Here is a 23,861-nt window from a genome sequence, read left to right on the forward strand (position 1 = left end):
CTTTATAGCAGCTCTTTCTACTCTATCTGGCTTGGCAACTTGAAAAAGTAAACTCTGACTCTTATTTAGAAGAGAAGCTTATGTTTGCTCTGCAGCTCTGGTTTTCAGCTGGTTTGTCAGCATCTGCATGATCCTATTAAGTTGAATTACACTCTCTTCCAGTTGGATGATTATTAATGAATTATTGACAGTCTTCCTGAGGTACAGTAATTATATGCACTACATGGATACAGTTTTTAGGTGCTGGTACTTTAAGCTACTTTTATGCTTTTTACAGCACTACATTTATTTCACAGTTGTAGTTATCTGTACAAAATATATGTTCAACTAATAAATATGGCGTGCTGTTAGAAATTACACTACCTAACTATAAAGAAGTAGTTGAAATTATCCAACCTTGAACAGCTTATCATAAATGGAGGCTTTCACTGATTTCACATAAATGTTTATTAGTGGTGGAAAGTACTACTCAGATTATAAAAATAGTATAATGTCTTCTGTGGTTCTGAGGAAGCTTTATCAGGTCTGGCTGACTAACCCTCATGATGCTGGGGTTGCACACTACAAATTTACCAGAACGTTTTAATACAAATTAGGAACTGCTGATTTGTGAAGTTGTGGGCATTTATCAACCTGGGACAGCGAAAGGATGCTGAGTTTATTAGAGGAAGTAGGATCCAACATTTCACTCCGAAGTAAATGACTTTTACGCTCCTCCTAATGTATCTATTATGAGGGCCCATATTTTAGTATCCACTCATATAGTGTGATACTAAATTGTTGGAATAGCCTATAAATGTTGTTTACATACCCTACTGATGCAACAATATCAAAAATCCAATAACAGGCTCTAAGTCAGACAGGCAATTACTCAAATACTGCCCTTAAGTACAATTTGGAGTAAAGTGTACTTTACTATTTTCATTTTATACTTTAATTCCAATACATTTCAGATGGAAATATTGTAGCTTTTAACCTATGAAATTTAATTTGCAAATTAATTAAGGTTTTACATACAAAAGATGGGACCAACTTATAGACTACAATACCTTGTTATAGAATAAAGCAGCTGAAGTTACATCTATAGGCCTACTGCCCATCTATATCCTGTCTACATGTTAGTGTACCAAAAGTGGTAAGTCAAATATAACATTTATTGGTATTTTGGAAGGAGTATTTTTTCTTATGATATCCTGAATTCAAGTATTGTGCTTGTGACTGATGTACTTAGATATTTTTATACTTTTTTAAAATTTTTTGGATGGCTAAATTTTAATTGTAACTGACTATTTTTATATAGAGGTATTGCTACAGTACTTGTATAGTTCAGGGTGCCAACCCTTCCATGAAGCTGCATAATAAGCACCTTTACTTTTAATACAATCCTTAAATTTTATTCGCTATTTCTTTCTGCAGAAATAAAAGCAGAGCCTCCATTGGTAACTTAAAGCCTCTCAATTCTTCCTCACAAACAGATAAAAGGGCGCAGACCTAATAAGTTATGACAGAGTCCAGTCTGAGCAACATAAACCTGATATTACTGGAAGTCAGCAGTGAGGCCCATGTGAGGATTTGGCTGAGATGTGTGCTAAGTGTCGGGGCTGGGAGCAGCTCCTCTGGGCGGACGCTCCCAGTGTAACCACCACCTCTTTCTGCAGCTGCACCGGGACAGATTTCTGCTGCAGCTTTTAGTCCACAGCACCAGTCCACCCTGCGGGACACCTCCGGGACGGTGCGACCGCGTGAAAGGAGAGTGAAGACGGGATGGGAAGCCCCGTACACCCGAGATGACCGATAGTTTGGTCAAAATAAGCCCGTCTTTTCGTCGCCAGAGAGGGAAACTTAAAACGAGGCTTGTTTTTGGAGTTCCACCTCCCCTCCTCTCTCCCAGTAGGATTTGATTCAAAGGCGAGCACCAAGATGGCCGCCGATTCCGTGCAGGTAGGAAAAGTTGAGAAGTGTTGTTAAAAGTGAGCAAACTGGCCCCAGAGTGAAAAGTTATGAGTTTTCAAACAGTTTTACCAGGTTAGAGTCGAGTCGCTGTGAGTCCATAGTGCTGTGTTTGACTGAAGGGCCTCTGCTGGGTCTCTAAGGGTAGTCTGGGAATCATCCATGGATTGAGGCCTGGGAAACTATTTTCCAAACTCACTTCTCCCGAAATGTTTAAAGTTTGTGCGGAAGGTTTAGTGTTACTTTGTGGAAAGAGCCGTAGTTGTTGCTCCGCGTCGTGTGAATAAAGTTTGTTGAACGTTAACGTCTGTTGGCTAACGTTAAGTCAACCTGCGGTAACGTTACTTTGGTAAACAAAACGGAGCGAGTTTACTGGGCTGGTTTCAACTTTACTCCTTATTTATCAGCTGCTTTAAGTCCAAAATAATAAGGATGATAAAATTAAATTGTTACTATCATGTCCACTGGTTTCCTAGGAGTAAGGTTTTTCCAAACGCGTTACAGACCGGATGAAGTTAAAACATGTCACTAACCAATGTAAGAGAATAGAGAAAATGTATAATAAATAATGATAAAATGTGTTTTTCTAACATGCAGATTAAGGTGTGTTTTTTTGTTGTTGTTTTTTTTTTATATACTTAAAGGAGCTGCTGAGTGTAAGCAAACTCATTGTTGTCTATGAGCAGCCATGACTCACTGGTTAATGTGGTTTCACTTGAGTGACGTAAGACCTGAAATAAATCTTTGAGAATAAAATATTGTCCAAGAGCCACAGACTCATCCAGAGCTTTATCTAATCACGTTTCAAATGCAGTCAGCCATTGCTTTAGCATCAAACCCCCCAACCCCCCGAAAACCACCTGTAAACCTACACCAGTCTGATTACTCACACTTACTCATCTTTGCTGTGAGTTTTGAGGGTTGGTTACAGGAGCTAAAAAAGCTGAAACAGATGAAAAGTATCTGATTAAATATTTCTTCTTATCTGTAATGTTATTCTGATTCAGACTCAAACCTGCTGCACTGCAACAGGTGGTGGTGACCTTTCGTCATGTGACTGATACTGTGGCTGAAGCCCAGTTTAATCACAGAAAGACATAATATACTGAATGGAAACATTTATTTTATTTGCTTAGCACAGATGGTTGCACAAATGCATTGTCAGTGACATGTTTGGGTGACTCAACCTGATGAACAATGTGTTCTGCTCTGGATTTATTATAATTAATTGTTCACAGTGGCCATTTTCAGCTGAGTCTGAATGAACCAGCATTGGTAATTAGAAAATAGTCATTTAAGGCAAAAGTTTCAAAAGCTTTTTTTTCTCTTTTTATTCACAAATTTGGACAGTAAAACTGTGTTTACACAATTTGATCAGTTACACAGAAATATTGCTCAACCCCACTGAGAATAACCAAAAGACCTTCCAACAACCTTCTGTCACAGTACCCCATCTGATTCTGATAACCTGTTTAGGCACAAAAATAGAAGATGTATTACTTATGTTTTTTTCTGAGGACAGATTAAAAAAAAGAGTAGGACATTTGCTGATGAGTGTAATATAACATTTAGCATTTTATGTATGAACTAAGCTTAAGTGTTTGTCCTAAAACATATGTGTAGTGGCAAAAATAAACTGGCCTGTGAATTTCAGCTAACATAATCAATACTGACTCTGTTTTTGGACTGATTCTGCTCGTCACTGACAAAAGCCCAGCTCTATATTGTTCTCTGAAACAAGGTCATAGTGCATTTTGCATGTTTTTATTAGTACATTAAAATGCTAAAACAAAAATCATGCTTTTACTGTGAAAGGATGTCACTTTTTAGCTTTGGTGGACTGAGTGAGCTAAACTTTAACATAAATCACCGCTGTGGTTCACATGAACCAGATCGATTCAGCAGGGAGACAGGTGCTTCTGTGCAGTTTGTAGCTCATTTTCATTTTGTGACCATGCAGCCCTCACTGAATAAATGTATTGTCTGTATGGCTCAGAGATGACCCTTAACATTGACCTAAAGTGCAAAACATTAGCTACACTTTGGCTTGGCATGGGGTGTGGGTAAGGCCTGTGTGAAAGCTGTGTTTGTGGGATCTACGTTTATTAGCCTGTGTTGCTATTTCTGGTCGCAACAGAGTACAAGGCAGTTGCCAGTACTCTGCAGCCAGCTGTGGAGTAATACGACTGGGTGTCAGGTTGTAGGCTGAGATAGGCCTCTTGCAGAAATGCCAAGGGCTCGACTTAACCGTGAGCCTGGATAGTGGCTTAAAGTTTTCCACTGTCCTATTGTCTGAATCGAGCTCCTGATGTTGGACTTGGAGCTTTCAGGCGTAAGGAATAAGTTAACCCGCTTGTGACCTCATATTTGCTTTTACCTCACAGTTTCCTTTCATGTTTTAGGTAGTAAAATAGCTGTTTAACAAAGCCAGAAGGTGTAGAGAACTGTTGCATTACCTTTGTTAGAACAGAAAGTTTTATTTCATAGCTCTCTAGGTGGCTGCCAGTCAGTTATACCTTAAATGTTTTTATTTGATATGAATCAGCGATTTGTATTTCATCCATGGAATAAGTCTGTCAGCTCTTTTTGTTTTTTGTAATATTGGCCAAAATGTATAGCCGTGGTTTTAGATGTTAATTTACTTTAGTCGTTCCATTTCTTTTCAGCTCTGAATATCATACAGAACAGTGAGCAGAGCCACACTGACAAGAACAAGTTTCCTCCATTCATCATAAACTGTATGCATTGTGCTATGAGTGGAAACATTTGCTTACAATTTCTGCTTCACTCGTCTTTGGGCCTAATACGTCTCGAGTTCCTGGTGTGGCGTCACTCCCCCTGACTAGACAGTACAATCAAGCAGAAAGAAATGATAAAGGCAAAAGAGCAGCTCAAGGAAGCATTGCAGTTACAAAGAAACCAGAGGTGAAAACAGTTTTGCAAATGAGTGGCTGCTCTCGTTCTTTGAATTTCTTTGTTTGATCCCAAATTAATACACAGGCCTTGTGGGTCTACTAGCTGATTTATTTCCACCTTATCTGATTGGCCTTTCATGGATTTCCTTGCATTGTTGTGCAGTAAAATGGGCTCTTTTGGGTATCCTCATGCTGTCCTCATACCACATTGGGCAAACACAGCTAACAGTGCAAACAAGTTTTACAAGGCAATGAGCTGAAGAAGAGAGCTGCTGTGTTCCCATCACACCGTTCTTCCACTAACAGGAGTTATGATCTCTGTTTTACCTATGAGTCACCTAGGAGCCTTTCTGTCAGGGCATGAGCAAACTTTAGTTACCTCTGAAGCAAGCACCTATAGAGGACTCTGGTGAGGGTTAAAAGGGCCAGGTGAAGGTATGACTGAGCCTTTTGAATACCCTGATCTTAATAAACATTATGTATTTTCTTAACAGAAATCAGTCTTTGAGAAGTAGATTATTTCAGGGTTTACTGCAGAGGTAGTTCACCCAGATCCAGAACTTGTCTCATGATCTGTTGAATTAGTAGAAAAATAAAAGTCTATTGTTATGTGATATATGGCCTCTTCTCTTCTATGGAGAGTAGGTGGATGTGGTCCTTGATGGCTAAGCTGATTTTCTGTAAAACTGAAAAAGGAATATTGGACAGTACAGCCTTTATGGTGCTTTAGTGGCTTGTATTTAACATTGACACCCTTGCACAGTTAATTTCTGTGAGCTGTGTATTTTAAAATGCTTTGTTTCCAATAGTAGATAAAACAACACCATGAAACTTCCATCATGTGCACCGAGACGTGAACTCTATTTTCTACTTTAGGTCCTCCTGTAGTAGTGGAGATGTCAACTTTTCCTTTTCTTCCCTTAGCTACAGTAGTTTCTTGGGGGGGGGGGGGGGGGGGGTTGCCACAGTGGACAGCTAGTGTTATGTTTTTAACTTGGGCTAATTTTAGATGCAGTCCTCAGCCTAGAGTGAGATTAGGTCCCATTCTGGGCTGCTCTGACCTCACAGAGCGACAAGTTAAGAGGGATTTGGCTGTCGCTGCTCAGACGGTTTATCTTCCCAGTTGATGTCAATTGTCTATGTGAGAAAGAAATAGCAAAATGAGAGAGCTGGAGAAAATCAGATAGTAGCAGAGTAATTAAGTGTGGCTATGGATGGAGCATCTGCCAGCTATGGTCTAGTCTAACCCTTGTGGAGGAGGATATCATTGCTACAGCTAAACAGCAAAACGTCAGTGGAGTTCATGTGATGACAGTTTAGTCCGTCAGCAGAACATGCGAGGACTGGTTTGTTCAAATGATGTAGAGATGGAGTTGACTGAAACCGATGAAGTTATGGTAAGGCACAGGGATTAGTGAAAGCTAGATGATTTGTTTTGTTTTAGGCAGCTGTGGTATTAATGGTAGACAAATGGAAACTAACTGCTTTAAGCCTTAATGTGGATATAGTGTGTATTTATTTGACTTATTTTATAATCTAACAGTCCTGTTGGGTTTAATGCAACAAGACACTGATCTTGTGGTAGTCACTGTGTGATGATGTTTCTCACTTCTACCTATGGCCTCTTTTTATGAATGGGAAAAGGTCATTTCCACACAAAGCCAATTTGGCCCAGTTCCATACACTGTCAGCTCAACAATGCGTATGCATAATTAAATGACCAGGTATTAGCACCAAAGTGAGGGCAGACTTTATATTTATGATCGTAATTTCACTTACTTGAGATGAAATGTTGCATTTTGGAATTGTAGCTATGTAACACTATTAAATGGTTATGTTGATGATGTCAAACTCAAAACGAGTAGATATTTTCTAACCAGAGAATTTAAATTGATTAACTGAGCAATGAAATGGGATAAAATGATCATTCACAGTCCTCGGGTAGTTGCAGATATATTCCCAGATCAACTAGTTAAACGTCACCAGTACACCACTGTATTAATCATAACCTTTTAAAGCTGAAGCCATTCAGGAAGCTACTTCTAATCCCTCTTTAGTTGAGGTGACAGCTTTAGGATGCAGGTAAATGGTGAGTGACAGCAGCAGTGAAAACAGCACGTACAGAGGATTGATCGAGTTCAAGACACACCACTCTACTGGGTTGACCTTAAAATATTCCAGTGTTGAGTCTGTGATCCTCAGGTTTGGTCAGAACATATTTTCCCTTCATTTATTACAACTTCAGAAACTTGTAAGCAGTAGCTGTTTATCAGTGGTGGATCACAGATTTGATATGATGCGAACTCAGACTGCTCTAATATGTTTGCAGCTCCTGCTCCTTCTTTACTGCTGTTACGAGCTGGCACACAAGACAAAATGGAAATGAATGCCAATGTCAGCTCTTTTGAAACGTCGCAGGTGTTTGTTGTCTCCTCAACAGTTTATATTGTTCATAAGTTCTGCTGGTTTAACACTTTCCAAAAAATCCCAGTGTGCACCATGTGTTTACTTAGTCGCTGACCTCTGTTTGTCCTCTCCCCATTTTTCTACTTTCTAATCTTCATCTTCCTCCTCCCTCACTATCTTTCTCTCAATTGCATTCCACATCTTATTCTTCCTCCTCCTCCTCTCTGGTCCTCCTACAGGGGGATGCCAAGGGCCAGCTGGTGGCGGAGCAACTAGGTCTGGGACACAACCTGGACCTCTCTGACACCATGGTCCAACAGAAGCTGGATGAGATCAAGGAGCAAATCCGCCGTGAGATCCGCAAGGAGCTAAAAATTAAAGAAGGTGCCGAAAATTTGCGCAAGGTAATATCCCAGATTTAGCTTTACAGTGTGACAGTCTCTCTCTCAGAAGTGTGCTCCATCAGTTGAATAGTGCACTTCCATAATGTTGCTGGCTCATACAAGAATCATCAAAATTGAAGTGGCGACAGTTTGATCACCTGATTTGAAGAGCAGTAGTGCAGATCAGCTTCCGAAACACACACTGCCACTTTTCTCATAATTGCAACTGGTAACATATTTTTGTTAGACCCTCCCTGGCCCCATGCCTTTCCAACTGTATGCCATCAGTTTCTGCTCTCCAAGGCCAAGCTGACAAACACTTGCCAAAGCTCCTCATGTATCTCAGAAGATGTTATACAATGTTTTTTCACTGGCTCAGTAACCCTCACCCTGACATGTCTGATTAAAACTGGTGGAGTTTCCCTGTAAAAGTTCTGTATTTAACAAACTGTCCACTCTCCTCAGGTCACCACAGACAAGAAGAGCCTGGCTTATGTTGATAACATGCTGAAAAAATCTAACAAGAAGGTAGAAGAGCTTCACCAGCAGCTACAAGAACTCAATGCCCACATTGTGGTCAAAGACCCAGAAGAACTGCTAGGTAACCATAGAAACAGTACAGCAAAGTGGCTCCAGAGCGTTTAGTAAACATTAACCAAGTGGCAAAGACAGGTGACCATTGCTTTACTTGGTTACACATGTGTCAGCCACGTGCTGTTGCATCACTTATAGTTCAGTATTTAGGGATGGAGTTGTATGGTTGATTACATATTATATTACATAGAGCTGAAACAATTAGTCACCTAATAAGTGATTCAACAAAAATAAATTCAGAAACTGTTTTGATAATTAACACCAATTTCATTGTTTCAGCATTAAAACTGAGGACATACTCATTTTCTTTGTGATTGTTGAAGAGCGATGCAATGTCACCAAGAGCTTTATTTTCACTATTTTCTAATGTTGTACACCAGTCAATTAATCTAGTAATTGCAAACATAATCAGAACATTGATAAATAGAGGGATTAATTATTAGAATTTGATATACAAATACGGGACATATTTTTACTGGTTTTTCAAACTAAATGAGCTTTCACAGGCAACACATTATAAGAGTAGGGTCTTTCAGTGACTTCAGAAAGTATTCAGACCCCTTTGGGTCTGTTTGGCCGCCATCTAGACAAAACTTTTTGTTTTATGTATTGAATTTTTTTTTTTTTTTTTTAATTTTAAATATGTCCACTTTGTCATAATGGGCTATTGAGTGTAGACTAATGGGCAAAAATTGTGATTTAACCCAATTTAACATTAAATCTACAACTACAAGTGCGCTTAAAGTACGTAAATACTTTTTGAAATCACTGTATGTAATCAGTAGTTTTTCTGTCCATTATTTTATGTATTCTTTATAGTTTTTCATTGTCCAGGTGTTCTACATTGGATGGCTTTTTAGTCAAAAGAGAGATGTCTTTGTGAGCCGTACTGGGCTTTTTCTTAGGTACAGTGTCACAAAGCATGCATCCCAGAGAATTTCAGTCTCTCTTTAGTAATCTCTTGCATGGATACTGTTGTATTGTAAAGGCTAAGTATCACTGAGTGAAAAATTCTGACAATGCTGTGTCAGAACAACACTCATGTAAACATGCAGAAACACACAGCACACATTGAGTGTTTGGAGGTGACTCACTCTCCAGAGGCTGACATTGTTGCGTTCCACATTCCACCGACAGATACAATGAGCAGTGGATTGTTCCCCTCCGAGGCTGTTGAAAGCCCGCTCCTGTGTGTTTGTCGCCAACAATGGAATTTGGAAAAAGTTGACCACAACAGCAGCGCGTGTTCAACATGGTCTTTGCCTTATAGAGTATTTATTGGTGGCAAGTGTGCGGGTGAATTCAGGAAGAGAAGGAATGGTATTTCTTCCAGTTAGCATCACATCCCCCCAGTGCATTCTGGAGGAGGGATGTGTGCCCATCTGTGTGTGAGCTGGGAGGGAAGGAGGGATGGCTTGGTAAATGGTTATCTTGAGTGGGAACAAATTTAGTCTGACTTGGCAACCCTTTCATCTGATGAACAAGGCGCTTTTTTTTTGTTTGTTTGTTTGTTTTTTTTAGTGACACCATGCCAACAGAATATTGCTGGTCATTGCATTATGATCAAGAGGGGCTGAGTGCGGCTTTGCTCAGGAGAAGATGTCTTGAAATGCATTCAGCTCATGAATCTGAGAGAGATGGCACTTGTTTCCTGAATTAGTAGGAATGGGCTGCTCTGCTCCTTCGAGCAGCCAGAATATTTTTTTGTTCCAGCAGAAAGTTGAGGGGCTCTGGTTATTCTCCGCCACTCAGCTGAGGCCAGAAATGGACTGACTTGCTCTCAGGGCCTTTGTGGGAGCAGCAGCTCTGACGCAGGGTCAACAGTCAGATTCCTCTCCCATATGATCTCATTCATAAAGTAACCTGCCTCAAGATCAACAGTTTACTCTCTGAATAAAAGCCCAGTTCACTTTCCTTTCAAGCAAGTGACAACCACCCAGGCTAGTTTTAAGTCCAGTTCTCCAAATCATGATGTAATTGTTTGGAGAGTATTGTTAGTGTGTTATTCATCAGATACAGATGGGGTTAATCTGAGGGAGGGTTCCCCTTGTCAGCTGTCCAGCACTGACATCAGCCCTGTAGCTATTCAGTAGCTCAGTAACATGTCCTCCAGACCAACGTGGGTTTGGGCAGGAGGGTCCTTGAATTCTTGGCTCGATGCAGCCTTATCAGAATCGCACCCCCCATGCAGAAAAGAAAGCCAAAAACCTAGACTAGATGAGGCAGCACTTTTGCATGTGCTTTTCTAAACAATTTTTATGACACTGACTTAATCTGATTACTTTGACACTGACTCTTATGCAATGTCAGTTTTGCCCCAAGCCCTGTGTAAAATTCTCACCTTGCTCCACAGGCTTTTCCACAGATCTGCAGTTTGGATGAGACTTTACTGCCCACTCTGTTTTTCCTGTCAAGTGCTGCCTCTAGCCCTGTGTGCTTCTGTGTATGTCAGAGGGAAGGCTCATCCTCCACTACAGCCTGCTAACAGAAACCTCTGCAGTGATGCTCTCTCAGCTTATTAAGGGTCATTAGATGAATCATTTAGACTTTAATTTTAAAGAATCGCATGCTTTTATTTTTTCCAATCTCCTGCAGGTGTACAAAGGAATCGTTAGGCAGTGTTTTGAGGAAACATTCAGACTGAATGAATCACAGACCCGCCTGCTGGTTATTGTTACTGTGTTTGGCAACGTCTCAGAGAATAACTGATTTCTCTCATCGCTGGTATTTTTGGTAATGCCAGAATCACTTAGATGAGCTCTTGACATCTTCAGCAAAGTCAGATTTTTTTAATATCTTTGAGGTATTTGATTTCATTTGACTTGTTTTTTACCACAGGACTTAAAATAAAATGTAAAAGGAAAAACATTGAGTTTAGTGACTTTCAGGTGGCTGCTAGTGAATAAATTGCCTTGGTTGGGGGATTTTGGCTGTGGCATCTTTTTTAAAGTTTACTTATTGGGTCTTTTCTTAGATGAGATCCTTTATGACAGCCTAGACTGAAACTGAACTTGCAAGTCAAGTCAGGAGAAGTCAGGCAGGTTTTTTGCCCACCTCACCTCTGTGTGCGTGTGTGCATGCATGCATGTATGTGTGTATGAGAGAATAATTTGCACTGTGCTCCAGTGATCAGTCTGGGGAGGGGTTTTCTCTGCACCTTTCATGTCCAGACTTGACAAAGAGAAAAAATACACAACAAATAGTGATTTCACCCTCTAGAGCTGTGGTCCAGCTAAGGGGATAGTAGACATTTCTTCATTTTTGCTTTGTGTGTCTACATGGTGTAACTTCTAATGTATGTATATGGGTGCAGTTGCTTTATGTTCTTGTAACGGCCTGTGTGGTCTGAACAAAAAGCAGTTAAAAAAAACTGGCATTGTTATTAGTGTGAATATACAGTAACGTAACCATAGTATTGGTTGTCTGCAAGTTCACACTTGTTTTTTTTTTTCTTTTTTCTTTTTTCTTTACATGTGCCTAGAATAGTGATGCCCGCAAGGTTTCTCTCTATTATTACAGTTTAGAGCAGACTCCAGAAGAGATTCATGGAAATGACGCAACATTTAATATGAATTAACTGTGATCACTTTTAATTGTGTGATAGCACATGATTATCACGGAGTCAAACCTGAAGCCATAATGGAGTGTAAAAATTCATAGCCATTCTCACCCTGATTCTATATTTTGATCTCAAATTCTTGCTCGTACCATTGTTGCCTTGTACAGTTTCTCTTGTGTCAAGAGCGGGAGTCAAATGGAGTCTTGTGCTAACAAACCTGGTCAAATTATAAACACTAGACCTTTCTGGATACATTATGTGACGCATGAAGTTGCTACCTGACATGTTTCTTATAAGCAAAGTCATAGGTCTTCTTGCAGAGCTGCTAGACTGTTTAACTAACTTTAAAACAGCAGGCAGCCAAAAATAGAACTTCCATGTATTTACTATTTACTGTCATTGTATATTTGTGATAAACTCCAGCACCACATGCGGAGTTTTTTGTTTGTTTGGTTTTTTGTTTTTTTTTTGTTTTTTTACAAGAAGCCATATCTTGTGCTGTTTTTCATCTTTACCCAGAATGCCCTGTGACCCCAGATACTCCGAACAGCGAGGCCAGAACATGCGCCAGCAGCAGCCGCCTCGCCGCCCTGAAAAGACAGAATGACATCGAGCTCAAGGTCAAACAGGGTGCTGAGAACATGATTCAGATGTACTCCAACGGGTCCTCTAAGGTAGGATTCAACAGGAGAGGAGAGTCCACCTGGCATTCAGGTTTTTGCTGGTTCATGTCAGAGTGCCAAGTGTGTACACACTGTGTGACTGATGCATCAGTAAACTCCAGCTTCATACAGGTGGACTCTTGCTTCTATAGTTCTCATTTGATTTTGGTAGCAATATTGTGACATGCAGTCAGATGATGATAATGGTTTTGGACAGATCTTCATGTTAGATGAACAAATCAAATAAAACATGTCCCAAATGATTAGTCACACTTTCCTGATTACTTCCTGGTTTAAATTTGTGCACACAGTATTCCTGCACAATGAAAAATTATTGGCAACATTTATGTTGTAATCAAATAAGGGGAACATCTATAAAAATGGCTTCACTGTCCTAAACAACAGGTTCAATTATTATTTTTGTGTTCACACAGTGTTATGATTATGGTCAAAGCTACAAAAATAACTGTACTGATATTTGATATGACCTTGTACCAGTCTGAGAGGAGTAACAAAAACTACCATTACACATTAATTGATTTTAGTCACCATCAGGTTTTATTCACCTTTTGACATTCTGATGCTGTTGAAGTGGAATTACACGAAACATGATCTAAATGTATTTCAACAGCTCAAAGTTGACCTTTTAAAACCGTCAACCTGCTTCCTCACAAAACTGACTTAATATTTTATTAGTCACTACTATTGGAAACCTGTTTTACCATTATGCAAATCCTACTTCTTTTACCTCTTTTTTTTTTGTAAGTATGTCATTCTTTTACAAACCTATGACCACAAATTCAAGTACAGGAAGGAGCTGTATCGTTATATGTCGCAGACTAATAATCACTAGTGCAGAAATTTTTTTTTTTTTTTTCATAAGGAAACACAGTAGTCCTCTTAGAAGGGTGACTGTGGCCACACTCATTCCCAGAAAAGCCGCTTCCACTCTGCATATGTTAGATTGAGCAGGTTTGCTTTCACAGCTTCACTGTAGGGGAGGAGGAAACATGAGACGGCACTGACACATACCGTGTGTCATACACGCTGCTGTTTGTTCACAAAGCTCTTACCATGCCTGTGGCCCAGCTAATACTCAGTCAGGAAAAACTATAATTTACTTGGGGTGTGTGTGCACGTGCTTATGTGTGTAAGCCACCATGAATAACCACTGCAGCTGGAGTACTGAGAGCCTCGTGCACATCTCGGCGCTTGTGTCCATCAGTAGTAATTGAAACCACTTTGTAGTAGACAGTTTCGTACAGTGTAGGGTTTCCGCAGTGTCAAAACTGCTTTTGCCACTGATATACAGCATTTCTGCACTTCATTATATGGTTCTTCAGATATGTCAGCTGTACTTTCTCATGTGTTGAAAATACCTTTAAAGGAATAGTTCAGAATTTGGGGCATTTTCTTCCCTGCAAGAGTCAAATAAGGAGACAGATACTACTCTCATGACCCTGCAGTAAATATAAAGCTATGAATTACCAGGTTTTACCCAGCAAGACACCAAAGACATTTGTCATTTGGGTCCAAGTGAGTGTGGTTTCCATACAATGAGTACTTTCAGAGCCTAAAATATGTAACTAGTACAGGAAAGAGGGACTGAAAACCACATGACCCCCACAGTCTGTCTGGCCAGGGGTGGTCACAATGTTTTGTAAGCAACCTCCGGTCAGACAGACGGACAGAGGCACCTTCCAGTTGGAAATAGTCATGTCCTGATGTCAGAGAGGAAATGCCTGCTGGACAGAGGTCTTTCCTGCACGCGCCACTAGCAACAACCAGGATTTAAACTTCAGAGGAATTCTGGGTGGAGTTTGCTTGCTCTTGTATATGCGTGTGTTATTGTGTGTCTGTGTAAGTGTGTATATTTGCACGTATGAAAGGGTGAGTGATTACAAAATACAATAAGATGTTTTGTTTTTTTTTTTTCTTCTTCTTTTTGTGAATAATATTTTCCATGTTGTCAGTAGTATTTAAGCTCCAATTAAGGGCATGAACTGGTGGTCATGGCTGTTTGTATTACTTGCTCCCAACAAAAAACACAATGAGGGATAGCGTGCATTTTGAACGCCTCACATCCAAAGTTATTTTACTCAGAAGACAAAACAATGATGATTGTTTTAAATATTTTAGTTACCGTTCCTTGTCACTCACAGGATCGTAAGTTACTAGCAGCAGCCCAGCAGATGCTTCAGGACAGCAAGACGAAGATCGAGTTCATCAGGATGCAGATCCTCAAAGCCAGCCAGGCTAGTGAACTGAGCTTTGAGAACAATGATGTGATGGGTAAGCCTTAGCTTGTGTTTTATGATCTGTTAAAATTAGTCTGCAAGAGAAATGCCTCTGACTTATAAAAACAGAATTAACAGATACAACACATGTCCACACAAAGCCTTTAAATAATTTTGCATTAAAATAAATAACATTCCTCGTCCTCCAGAAAAGGCCATCATCAGCCCATTAGACCTGCGGGTGGAGGAGCTGTGTCACCACGCCAGAATAGAGTCTGCTGTAGCCGAAGGAGCGAAGAATGTCATGAAACTCTTGGGCTCAGGAAAAGTCACAGAAAAGAGGGCACATTCAGAGGTAGATCAGTGTCTGTGTTTGTGCATTTGGCATGTAAAAACCACATTCACTTAAAATGTGATATAGTTTCATGGGCTTGGAATGAAAACAGAACTGCTGTTTTGCCTCCTAAAGAAACTGTACCATGTAATTGATGTTTCTTTCTTTTCACCTTTCTCCAACCATCACCCCCCTCCCCCCTTCCTTCTGCTGTACTTCCTTCCATACTTGATCTCTTCAGGCACAGGCTCGTTTTAATGAGTCCAGTCAAAAGCTGGACCTTTTGCGATATTCCTTGGAGCAGCGCCTCAACGAGTTGCCTAAAAACCACCCTCGCAGCAGCAGCATCATAGAAGAGTTGTCCCTGCTGTCCTCGCCGGCCCTCAGTCCCAGATCCAGCATCATCTCCACACAGAACCAGTACAGCACAGTCACCAAACCCGCTGCACTCACAGGTAGCTGGACCAAGGACAGAGTGGTGCATATTGCAAGTGTCCTGATTATTTGAGATGAATTACACTATGCTAGCATCTGCTCTAATCACCAAACAGAAAAGAAATTCTTTAGTCATGCTTAGTGAAAACACCAAATGTGTTGCAGTCATCATTAGTGCTTTAAAGTTTACCATTGTACGTGTGACATTTAATAAGTCCTCCCATTTTTGACCATGAGAGCTTTATTCATATAAACACACTGATGACTTAGTCACAGGAGAAATCAGCCAACATGATGGAGATGTATAGTTTTTTTGGAGATAAATGTTTACTTCAGCTGTTTTTAACTGTAAGTGAATTGCACCAAGCTGTCCAGGTTAAACAATGTTGCATAAGTTGCACTGATTTCTTTGAATTGATACTTTTCAAACAAGAAAACACGACTGATGCATTGCTCTTCAGGTCCTTTTCCATCCTTCTGCACAGTCTAATATCATCCAGGGTGTAATGTGCTCTTTTAAAGTGTTTCTTGTCTCATTGCAACAACATTGTTCACAAGTTGATTTGTCAGCAAATGTCATTCATTGTTACCATGGAAACAGCCCTGCAGGTAGGGTGCCAATTGTTTTAGGCCTAAGATTTCTGTCTTTTTTGTGGAGCTGATACACCTGACTTGCCATGGTAGCCCAACTCATAAACCATCCATCCCTTTATGAAACATATTTATACTATCAACCATATGTAATAACTTCTACCTGATACATTTTCAAACAAATTGCAATGTGTCAGGTCGTGTGATGAGTGAATGTGTATCGTCCCACCTGACTTCCAGGCACGTTAGACGTCAGGCTCATGGGCTGTCAGGACCTTCTGGAAAATGTCCCAGGCCGTTCCAAAGCTGCATCTGTCCCACTGCCTGGCTGGAGCCCCAGTGAGACACGTTCATCCTTCATTAGCCGAGCAAACCGAAACCGCGGTGTGAGCTCAAGGAACCTGACAAAGAGTGAGGAGCTCTCCAGTAAGTAGAACTGACCTTGAGCTCTGTGTGAAAAGAGTAAATATGGATGAAAACTAATTCTAACTAATGTTAAGCTTTAACAAGTGCTAACCAGTAAATCACATTACCTTGTCTATAATACCAGCACTTATTAAGTCTTTGGACATGTTTAATACACTTACAGTATCTAATAGCATGTGTGTATGTTTACTCAGATGAGATCAGCGCAGTGTTGAAGCTGGACAACACAGTAGTCGGACAGACAAGTTGGAGGCCGGTCAGCAACCAGGCCTGGGACCAGAAGTTTACACTGGAGCTGGACCGGGTAAAACACACACACACACACACACACAATTCTGCCTCTGACCTAACCTGAGTGTTGACTCTGTGTTGTTTAGGCTGCAGGAGTTGTGTATTTCACATCTGTTTGTTGTGTGTCTCTGACTCCTCTAGTCTCGTGAGTTGGAGATCTCTGTGTACTGGCGCGACTGGCGTTCACTCTGCGCCGTCAAGTTCCTGAGGTTGGAAGATTTTTTGGACAACCAGCGTCACGGGATGTGTCTGTACCTAGAGCCACAGGGGATGCTGTTCGCTGAGGTACACACAGACTCACACACTAACATACAGCAGGCAGTTTAATTCCATTAAAGGGCCTTGGGTAGTTAGATGTTTACAGATGTGATAACGAGCACACTAGTGGACCCAATGAATAAAATAGAAAACAACATGGTGAAATATCAGGATGTTTCTGTATCAGGATAAACTGTATTGCTGTTTCGTGACATTTGTTTAGGTAACATTTTTCAACCCTGTGATCGAGAGACGACCAAAGCTGCAAAGACAAAAGAAGATTTTCTCAAAGCAGCAAGGTAAGTCATTGCTGTCAGTGCAGCCTTGCACTCTAAGAAGTTCTGTACTCCCCAGCAGGAAGAAACATCCATTTGATTAAACAGGGATGGGTGGTGTCTCTAATAATGTTTCCTGTTTTACATTTTCCTATATACAATTTTATTTTCTAAAATAAATAGGAATATACCAATTGTTTGCTAGGTGGCTAAGGAAAAGGTTTTTTTTTTTGTTGTTTTGTTTTTGTTTTTTTGTTATGCGCATGTATTCCTTATTTTCTTTGTCCTGCTGTCTTTCACTGCCCTTGACAGACATCATCACCTTTCTGCTTTTCTTCACCTCCTCCTGTTTGTGCCTTTCATTTTGTTTTTATCAGGTAAGACTTTCCTGCGAGCTCCTCAGATGAACATCAACATCGCCACCTGGGGCCGCCTGGTGAGAAGAGCTATACCAACTGTCAGCACCAACTCCTTCAGCCCACAGGCTGCTGAGACTGGGCACAGCAGTCTGCCTGGTTCACCCACACCCACCAGGTACACACACACACACACACACACACACACATGTAGACATGAAAGATATTTAAAGCTCATGCTAAGTTGAAGATGGAGGTGTGAAAAGAGTCCTAACTTGGGAATAAGATAAAACCCAGACATTTATAGCTGCACTTGAAGAGTGAAGAGCAGGCCTGCTTGGTCACCAGCCTTGGATAGATGGAAATGGATAGAAATTTAAAGTCAGTGTTTCAATCATTAATGTCATCACTAAGCTGTACCTCTGTTAATACACAGTGACCCATTGGTGACCAAGCTGGACTTTGACAAAGAGCCCACTCCAGGACCCAAACACTATCCGGTACCTGATGACATCCGGGAGCCAATGACGCGGGATAAGATTCCCAACAAAGAGGAAGTACAGGTACAGTGTTGGAGCAATCACAAATATTGTTAAGGCAGCAATAAATACATCACAGATGGAGGAGAAACAGAGCTGCTGTTGCACTCCTTTCTACTTTTGTTAATGAAAATGGGCACAATGTTTTGTTTTGTTTTTTTAAAACAATGCCATGTTCCCATAACGTGGTGCTTTCCTGTGCATCAGATAACAACCAGCCAGACAAGAAAAGCCAGTGCAGAAACACAGGAATTCACCAATTCCCAGCTACCGTAATAGCCAGTTCCAGTAAAGGCAGATACCTTATATTTTTTTGTTTGCAGTCCTAAATTAAAATACAGTGTTAGCAATATTTTAATTTTAAACGCTGCAAATCAGTAAGCTCACACGCACTGTCTATTGTTCACCTCTCTGTCATCAGATGGACTATTTGTAAATAAAACAAGAACTCTTATTCTATTAACAGTAATATACTTTGTTAAGCTAACCTTGTCATTTTGAACATGGTTCTTATGTTTATTAAAAAATTATTATTTAAGGGCATTTCTTTTTTCCCCACAGGACGCACTCTCCTCTTTTGACTTCTTGAATAAGAGAAACAGCATGGCAGTGAAGACAGACCTGGATGGAGTGGTGCAGGAGGAGCTCCAACATCCAGACCTGGAGCTCACTGCCATCCAGAAAAACACAGAGATAAGGTAGGAGAGCCTTGTGCTTTGACATGCTGGGGGTGTGCTGCAGTTTGAAAAAAGGGTCTAAATACTGCCCCCTGGCTTTGCTGAAAAACTAAGACAATTTTTTATGTATGTTGTATTTTTGTTATTAAAAAATGAACTACCTAATGCAGACTGATTTAACATTGATGTATTGATGTCTTTTCAGGGAAGAAGAACAGTTTCATTTCAGCCTCCAAGACTTTAAATGTGTGGCAGTCCTCGGACGTGGTCACTTTGGGAAGGTATGTTTCATTTGTTTTCTAGCTTTTTTTTTTTTTTTTTTTTTGCAAAAGCTGTGCTCATAACTGATCGATCTGCCTTATTTTTCACAATGAATCATTTCAGAATTTTGTCTATAGATGTCAGAAGGTAGTAAAAACAAATGCTCATTATAGTTCTCTGGAGCTGAAGGTGATGTCAACCTCAAACCCCATTATATTAAGTTTACTATATGTGACAAGTGATGGTACACAATACATGAAGTACACATGCTATTTACTTACAGTAAAAGTATCAATGCCAAAGCAAAATATTGCTTCCATAAAAATGCAAAGTATTACCAGGGAAATATACCTAAAAGTTAAAACATGAAGCTCATTTTCAGATTAATGCATATTATGTTCTCATCACTTCAATTTTGCAGCTGTTGGAATCTAATTGTCGAGACTAATTTTAGCAGTACTTCATGTACTGCTGAAATGTCTTAGAATAAAGTGTCATAATTTATATAGTGATTATTTATTGTTTATCTTCTGAATCAGTGAACTAACGGCTAACTACAGCTGTCACATAGATGTAAACAGTATAATACTTCCACCTTAAATGTAGCAAAACAGAAGTATTAAGTATTATTTACCTAAGTAGTAGTAGTAGAAGTACTTCAAATTCTTATTCAGACTGCTGTATTGAATAAAGCATCAGATCTTCAGGACTCAGGCTGGAGCTGGAAAATATTTGTAGTATTACTAATATTACTTCAACAATCAGCTGGGGATTAAAAAAAAAACCTGCCAGTTAAGTTTTATTTTGAGTCACTGATTAATCAGCTAATTTATTTGTGCTGTAGTCCAACAGGTTCAAGTAGGCCGAAGGCTGAACTGTATCTTTCCTCTGCAGGTTTTGTTAGCAGAATATAAAAGCACAGGAGAGATGTTTGCTATCAAAGCTCTGAAGAAAGGCGACATTGTGGCTCGTGATGAGGTGGACAGGTAAGCGGTTCAAACTGATGCCGATTCTCACCAACATGTCATCGCTGTGATGGTACAGAGCTAAAATTGAAAATGTGAAAGAATTTGGAAGCGGTTTGTTTAGTGTCAGTGTGACATTCTTCTTGTACTGCAGTGCAAATTTTGTCTTTGCATGCTGCTCTGACATATGATCTCCACTCTTTCCAGTCTGATGTGCGAGAAGAGGATTTTTGAAACGGTCAACAGCGTCCGCCATCCCTTCCTGGTCAACCTGTTTGCATGCTTCCAGACACAGGAGCATGTTTGTTTTGTCATGGAGTATGCAGCAGGAGGCGACCTGATGATGCACATCCATGCCGACGTGTTCTCTGAGCCCAGGGCTGTGTGAGTGACTGGAGATCATTTTTATTGCAGTAGATACTCTGAGAAAACTGGCTTTAACATATATTATAAAAACATTTGCCACTGTGCACTTTGTTTTGTGTGTGTGGGTGTGGGTGTGGGTGTGGGTGTGTGGGTGTGGGTGTGTGGGTGGGTGGCAGGGCAGATTTGGAAGATGTCCCTTCTGGATTTGTTATATTCTCCAGTAAAACTCTTGTAACTTAATCTCCTCTGTGTTTTATTCCTTTGCAGATTTTATGCAGCCTGCGTCGTATTGGGATTACAGTTCTTACATGACCATAAGATTGTGTACAGGTAACGATGGAGTCCTTGAAATACTAAGAATTCTTTTCTATGGGAAGAGTTAGGTTCAAAACCAATGTTTGTTGTTGTTGTCATCTGTAGAGATTTGAAGCTGGATAACCTTCTCCTGGATACTGAGGGATATGTAAAGATTGCCGACTTTGGACTTTGCAAAGAAGGTAAAAATGGGAAATAACATGTCTGATGGTGAAAGAATTACTGGTTGAAATAAGTGTTTTACAGCCTGTCTTCACAATTTAAGGGGTGCTCAGAAAGTTGCATTCTGCAATCTCACCACTGGATGCCACTAAGTCTTTTACACATAAAATTTTACACATTGCATCCTTAGATGGTGATTTGTTTTGGAGTAGGTCTGGTCCTTTATGGAACAATGTATGTGTTTCTTTTAGGAATGGGCTTCAGGGACCGCACCAGCACGTTCTGTGGCACCCCAGAGTTTTTAGCTCCTGAGGTGCTGACTGAAACGTCGTACACTCGTGCTGTGGACTGGTGGGGACTGGGCGTCCTTATCTTTGAGATGCTGGTTGGAGAGGTGAGTGCATGTTTCCTCGAGAGTATTACACAACAAAAACCTCACAACCAAGTGCGTATTTACTATCATGCCATTTGACAATGATTCACATTCAGCAGCATTTGTCCTTCATCTGTTTTATCTTGGCACATCTCTTTCAGTCGCCCTTCCCTGGTGATGACGAGGAGGAGGTGTTTGACAGCATTGTCAATGATGAAGTCCGCTACCCACGGTTCCTCTCAACCGAGGCCATTTCCATCATGAGGAGGGTGTGTAGATAGATGAGAACAGAGCTATCAGCTTTACAACTACACAATCACAAACTGCATTTATTACCAGAGTATGAGAGGGCCCAGTTTGTGCTGTTAGTGGTCAGTTTGATATTTACTGTATTTTATTTTACACCTTGTGTTCAGCTTTTAAGGAGGAGTCCGGAACGACGTCTGGGAGCAGGAGAAAGGGATGCAGAAGAGGTTAAGAAACATCTATTCTTCAGGGTAAGAAACAAAACAAAAACAAAAAAAAAACATGAGCATTGATAACTTTCTGATTCAAACAATAAAACCAAATGTTGCTTTCTTTGTCTGTTTCTTGACAGAATGTGGACTGGAATGGACTTTTGGCCAAGAAGGTGAAGCCGCCTTTCGTGCCAACCATCCAGGGCACCAATGACGTCAGCAACTTCGATGATGAATTTACCTCAGAGGCTCCGATCCTAACCCCACCCAGGGAACCTCGAATGCTGAGCTCCGAGGAGCAGAACATGTTCTCTGACTTTGATTACATCGCTGACTGGTGTTAGTGTCACCTGAAGCCCCTCTAAACACACACACACAGACAGACACACACACATGCACACACACACTGTGAACCAACCAACACAGCAGGTGACTGTAAATCACATTTTTTTTAAAATCTCTTCTCAAAATGTTGAGGAGGGACAGTGAACTTGGCTCCCTGAGCTTCTGAGTGAAACTCTGTGCCATTGAGAACATTGTTCCGATGCCTCCCAAAGACCACCCTCCCCCTATTTTCTTTTTAATCCACATGAAGAACTTGTTTTTTAAGAAAAAGAAAACAAAAGAAGCTGTTGTTGGAGAGTGAAGAAGGAGGGGATGCTCTGTCCTCCTGCACACGTCGTCATGTTTGTTGTCTGACCACTGAGAATGTTTTTCATATGAACTCAGAGAAGACGGCAACATCCTTATCACGCTATTCAGTGTCACTGTCTTCAGTTGTTTGGTCTGTACAGATTATATTCAGTCGTATATTTTATTGTTGTGTTTTTCTTTCTTTGAAAAAGCCCCTGCCACAGCTAAAGGACATTTGTTTGACACTTCTGCCACAATCATGTCTGAAACTGGTGTTCAGTGAGTTTAAAAGGCTCGAGGAATCATCACTGATTCAACTGCAACAAACATCTCGACTACTACTGCTGCTTCTTGACTTGAAAACCAAGTAAGAGTGTTAACACTACATTGCCTTTTGTGTAGAGGCCCCAGTCCTTGTCCGCAACCCAGCTCAACACCTTCCTTCTGTTTCTGCTCACTCAGTTTGCATGTCTGCACATAAGGAGCCACACCAATGATAGTATCTGACATAAAGCAGCAGTACTAGCAACATAGTTACACCTAACACTTATCCACCCTTTTTACTGGGAAGTTTTATATTGGAAATGAATTGATCATTACAAATACCTTTTGGCCAGATGAAATAATGCTGAATATTTAATATTTCTTTAATCTGCTCTCCAGCTGTTCTGTAGCTTGGATTGACATTCAGCTGAACTCAATTCTAACAATGTACATGCTGCATGGTGCTGCGGTATCTTTTTCGAACAATAAATTGTTAACATTAACTCATCAGAGCTGAGTTCAGTTGGATTTCAGCTCCAGGTTTTTTATACACATATATATATGAGCAGCAGACAAATCTTCATGGTTAAAAACAGTAACCAGACTGATGGACTGAAAATGAACCCAATGACAAACGAAATGTGTAAAAATCCACAAGGTTTTTGGAACATACTAAACTCAGTTATTTTAGGTCTCTGTCAAAATGCCATTTAAATGCTTCCCACTCTGTTGTGATTTAAGTGTCTGAGCTGCCACAGTTGGCCCAGCCAGTGTCAGTTTGCTTAAATACAAAATCAACTTAACTGTTGCAGGCCTGTTGATATGCATCACTACAGTGGAGGGCAGGGTATATTATATACATACTGTATGCACACAGTTAAGCTGAAAGCACTAATTTTATCCATAATTTTAATTATCTACATTTCATAATGATGAAAATAGATTGTACAAAGTTTTGTTTTTTTTTTTTATTCTTTGCTTGTGCATGTCGCCAGAAAAGATGAAAACTTTATGGATGGTACACCAATACTCAAGTCACAAAACTGTTGCTGTTCACCCCGATGTAAAAACAAAGAAAGGCATTTCTACAGTCATTGTTTATTACCTATCATGAATGCACAAATTAAATGTTTGTAATAGTGGCTCTTTTTTTTTTTTAATTTCTTAATAGTTTAC

General features: G+C 40.3%; 1 protein-coding gene across 2 annotated transcripts; it reads left to right on the forward strand.

Annotated features, from left to right (window-relative positions):
- The first annotated feature begins 1,624 nt into the window (after positions 1 to 1,624).
- pkn2a (protein kinase N2a) lies at positions 1,625 to 23,827 on the forward strand. 2 transcript variants are annotated; one of them, XM_026314342.2, is made up of 23 exons: positions 1,625 to 1,941; positions 7,511 to 7,675; positions 8,120 to 8,255; positions 12,327 to 12,481; positions 14,632 to 14,761; positions 14,916 to 15,061; positions 15,282 to 15,495; positions 16,307 to 16,492; positions 16,687 to 16,796; positions 16,925 to 17,068; positions 17,265 to 17,340; positions 17,694 to 17,850; positions 18,109 to 18,235; positions 18,773 to 18,909; positions 19,094 to 19,169; positions 20,044 to 20,135; positions 20,322 to 20,498; positions 20,748 to 20,810; positions 20,901 to 20,977; positions 21,209 to 21,351; positions 21,492 to 21,599; positions 21,747 to 21,827; positions 21,929 to 23,827. In XM_026314342.2, exons 1-23 carry the CDS (start codon positions 1,921 to 1,923, stop codon positions 22,130 to 22,132), a joined length of 2,925 nt encoding a protein of 974 aa, XP_026170127.1. In that variant the 5' UTR covers positions 1,625 to 1,920; the 3' UTR covers positions 22,133 to 23,827. The 2 variants fall into 2 exon arrangements, with proteins under 2 accessions (XP_026170127.1, XP_026170125.1); XM_026314340.1 differs by lacking the exon at positions 1,625 to 1,941 and adding an exon at positions 5,981 to 6,262.
- Positions 23,828 to 23,861: the final 34 nt, after the last annotated feature.

This window comes from Mastacembelus armatus, chromosome 17 (genome assembly GCF_900324485.2).
Source record: "Mastacembelus armatus chromosome 17, fMasArm1.2, whole genome shotgun sequence".
NCBI lineage: Eukaryota > Metazoa > Chordata > Actinopteri > Synbranchiformes > Mastacembelidae > Mastacembelus > Mastacembelus armatus.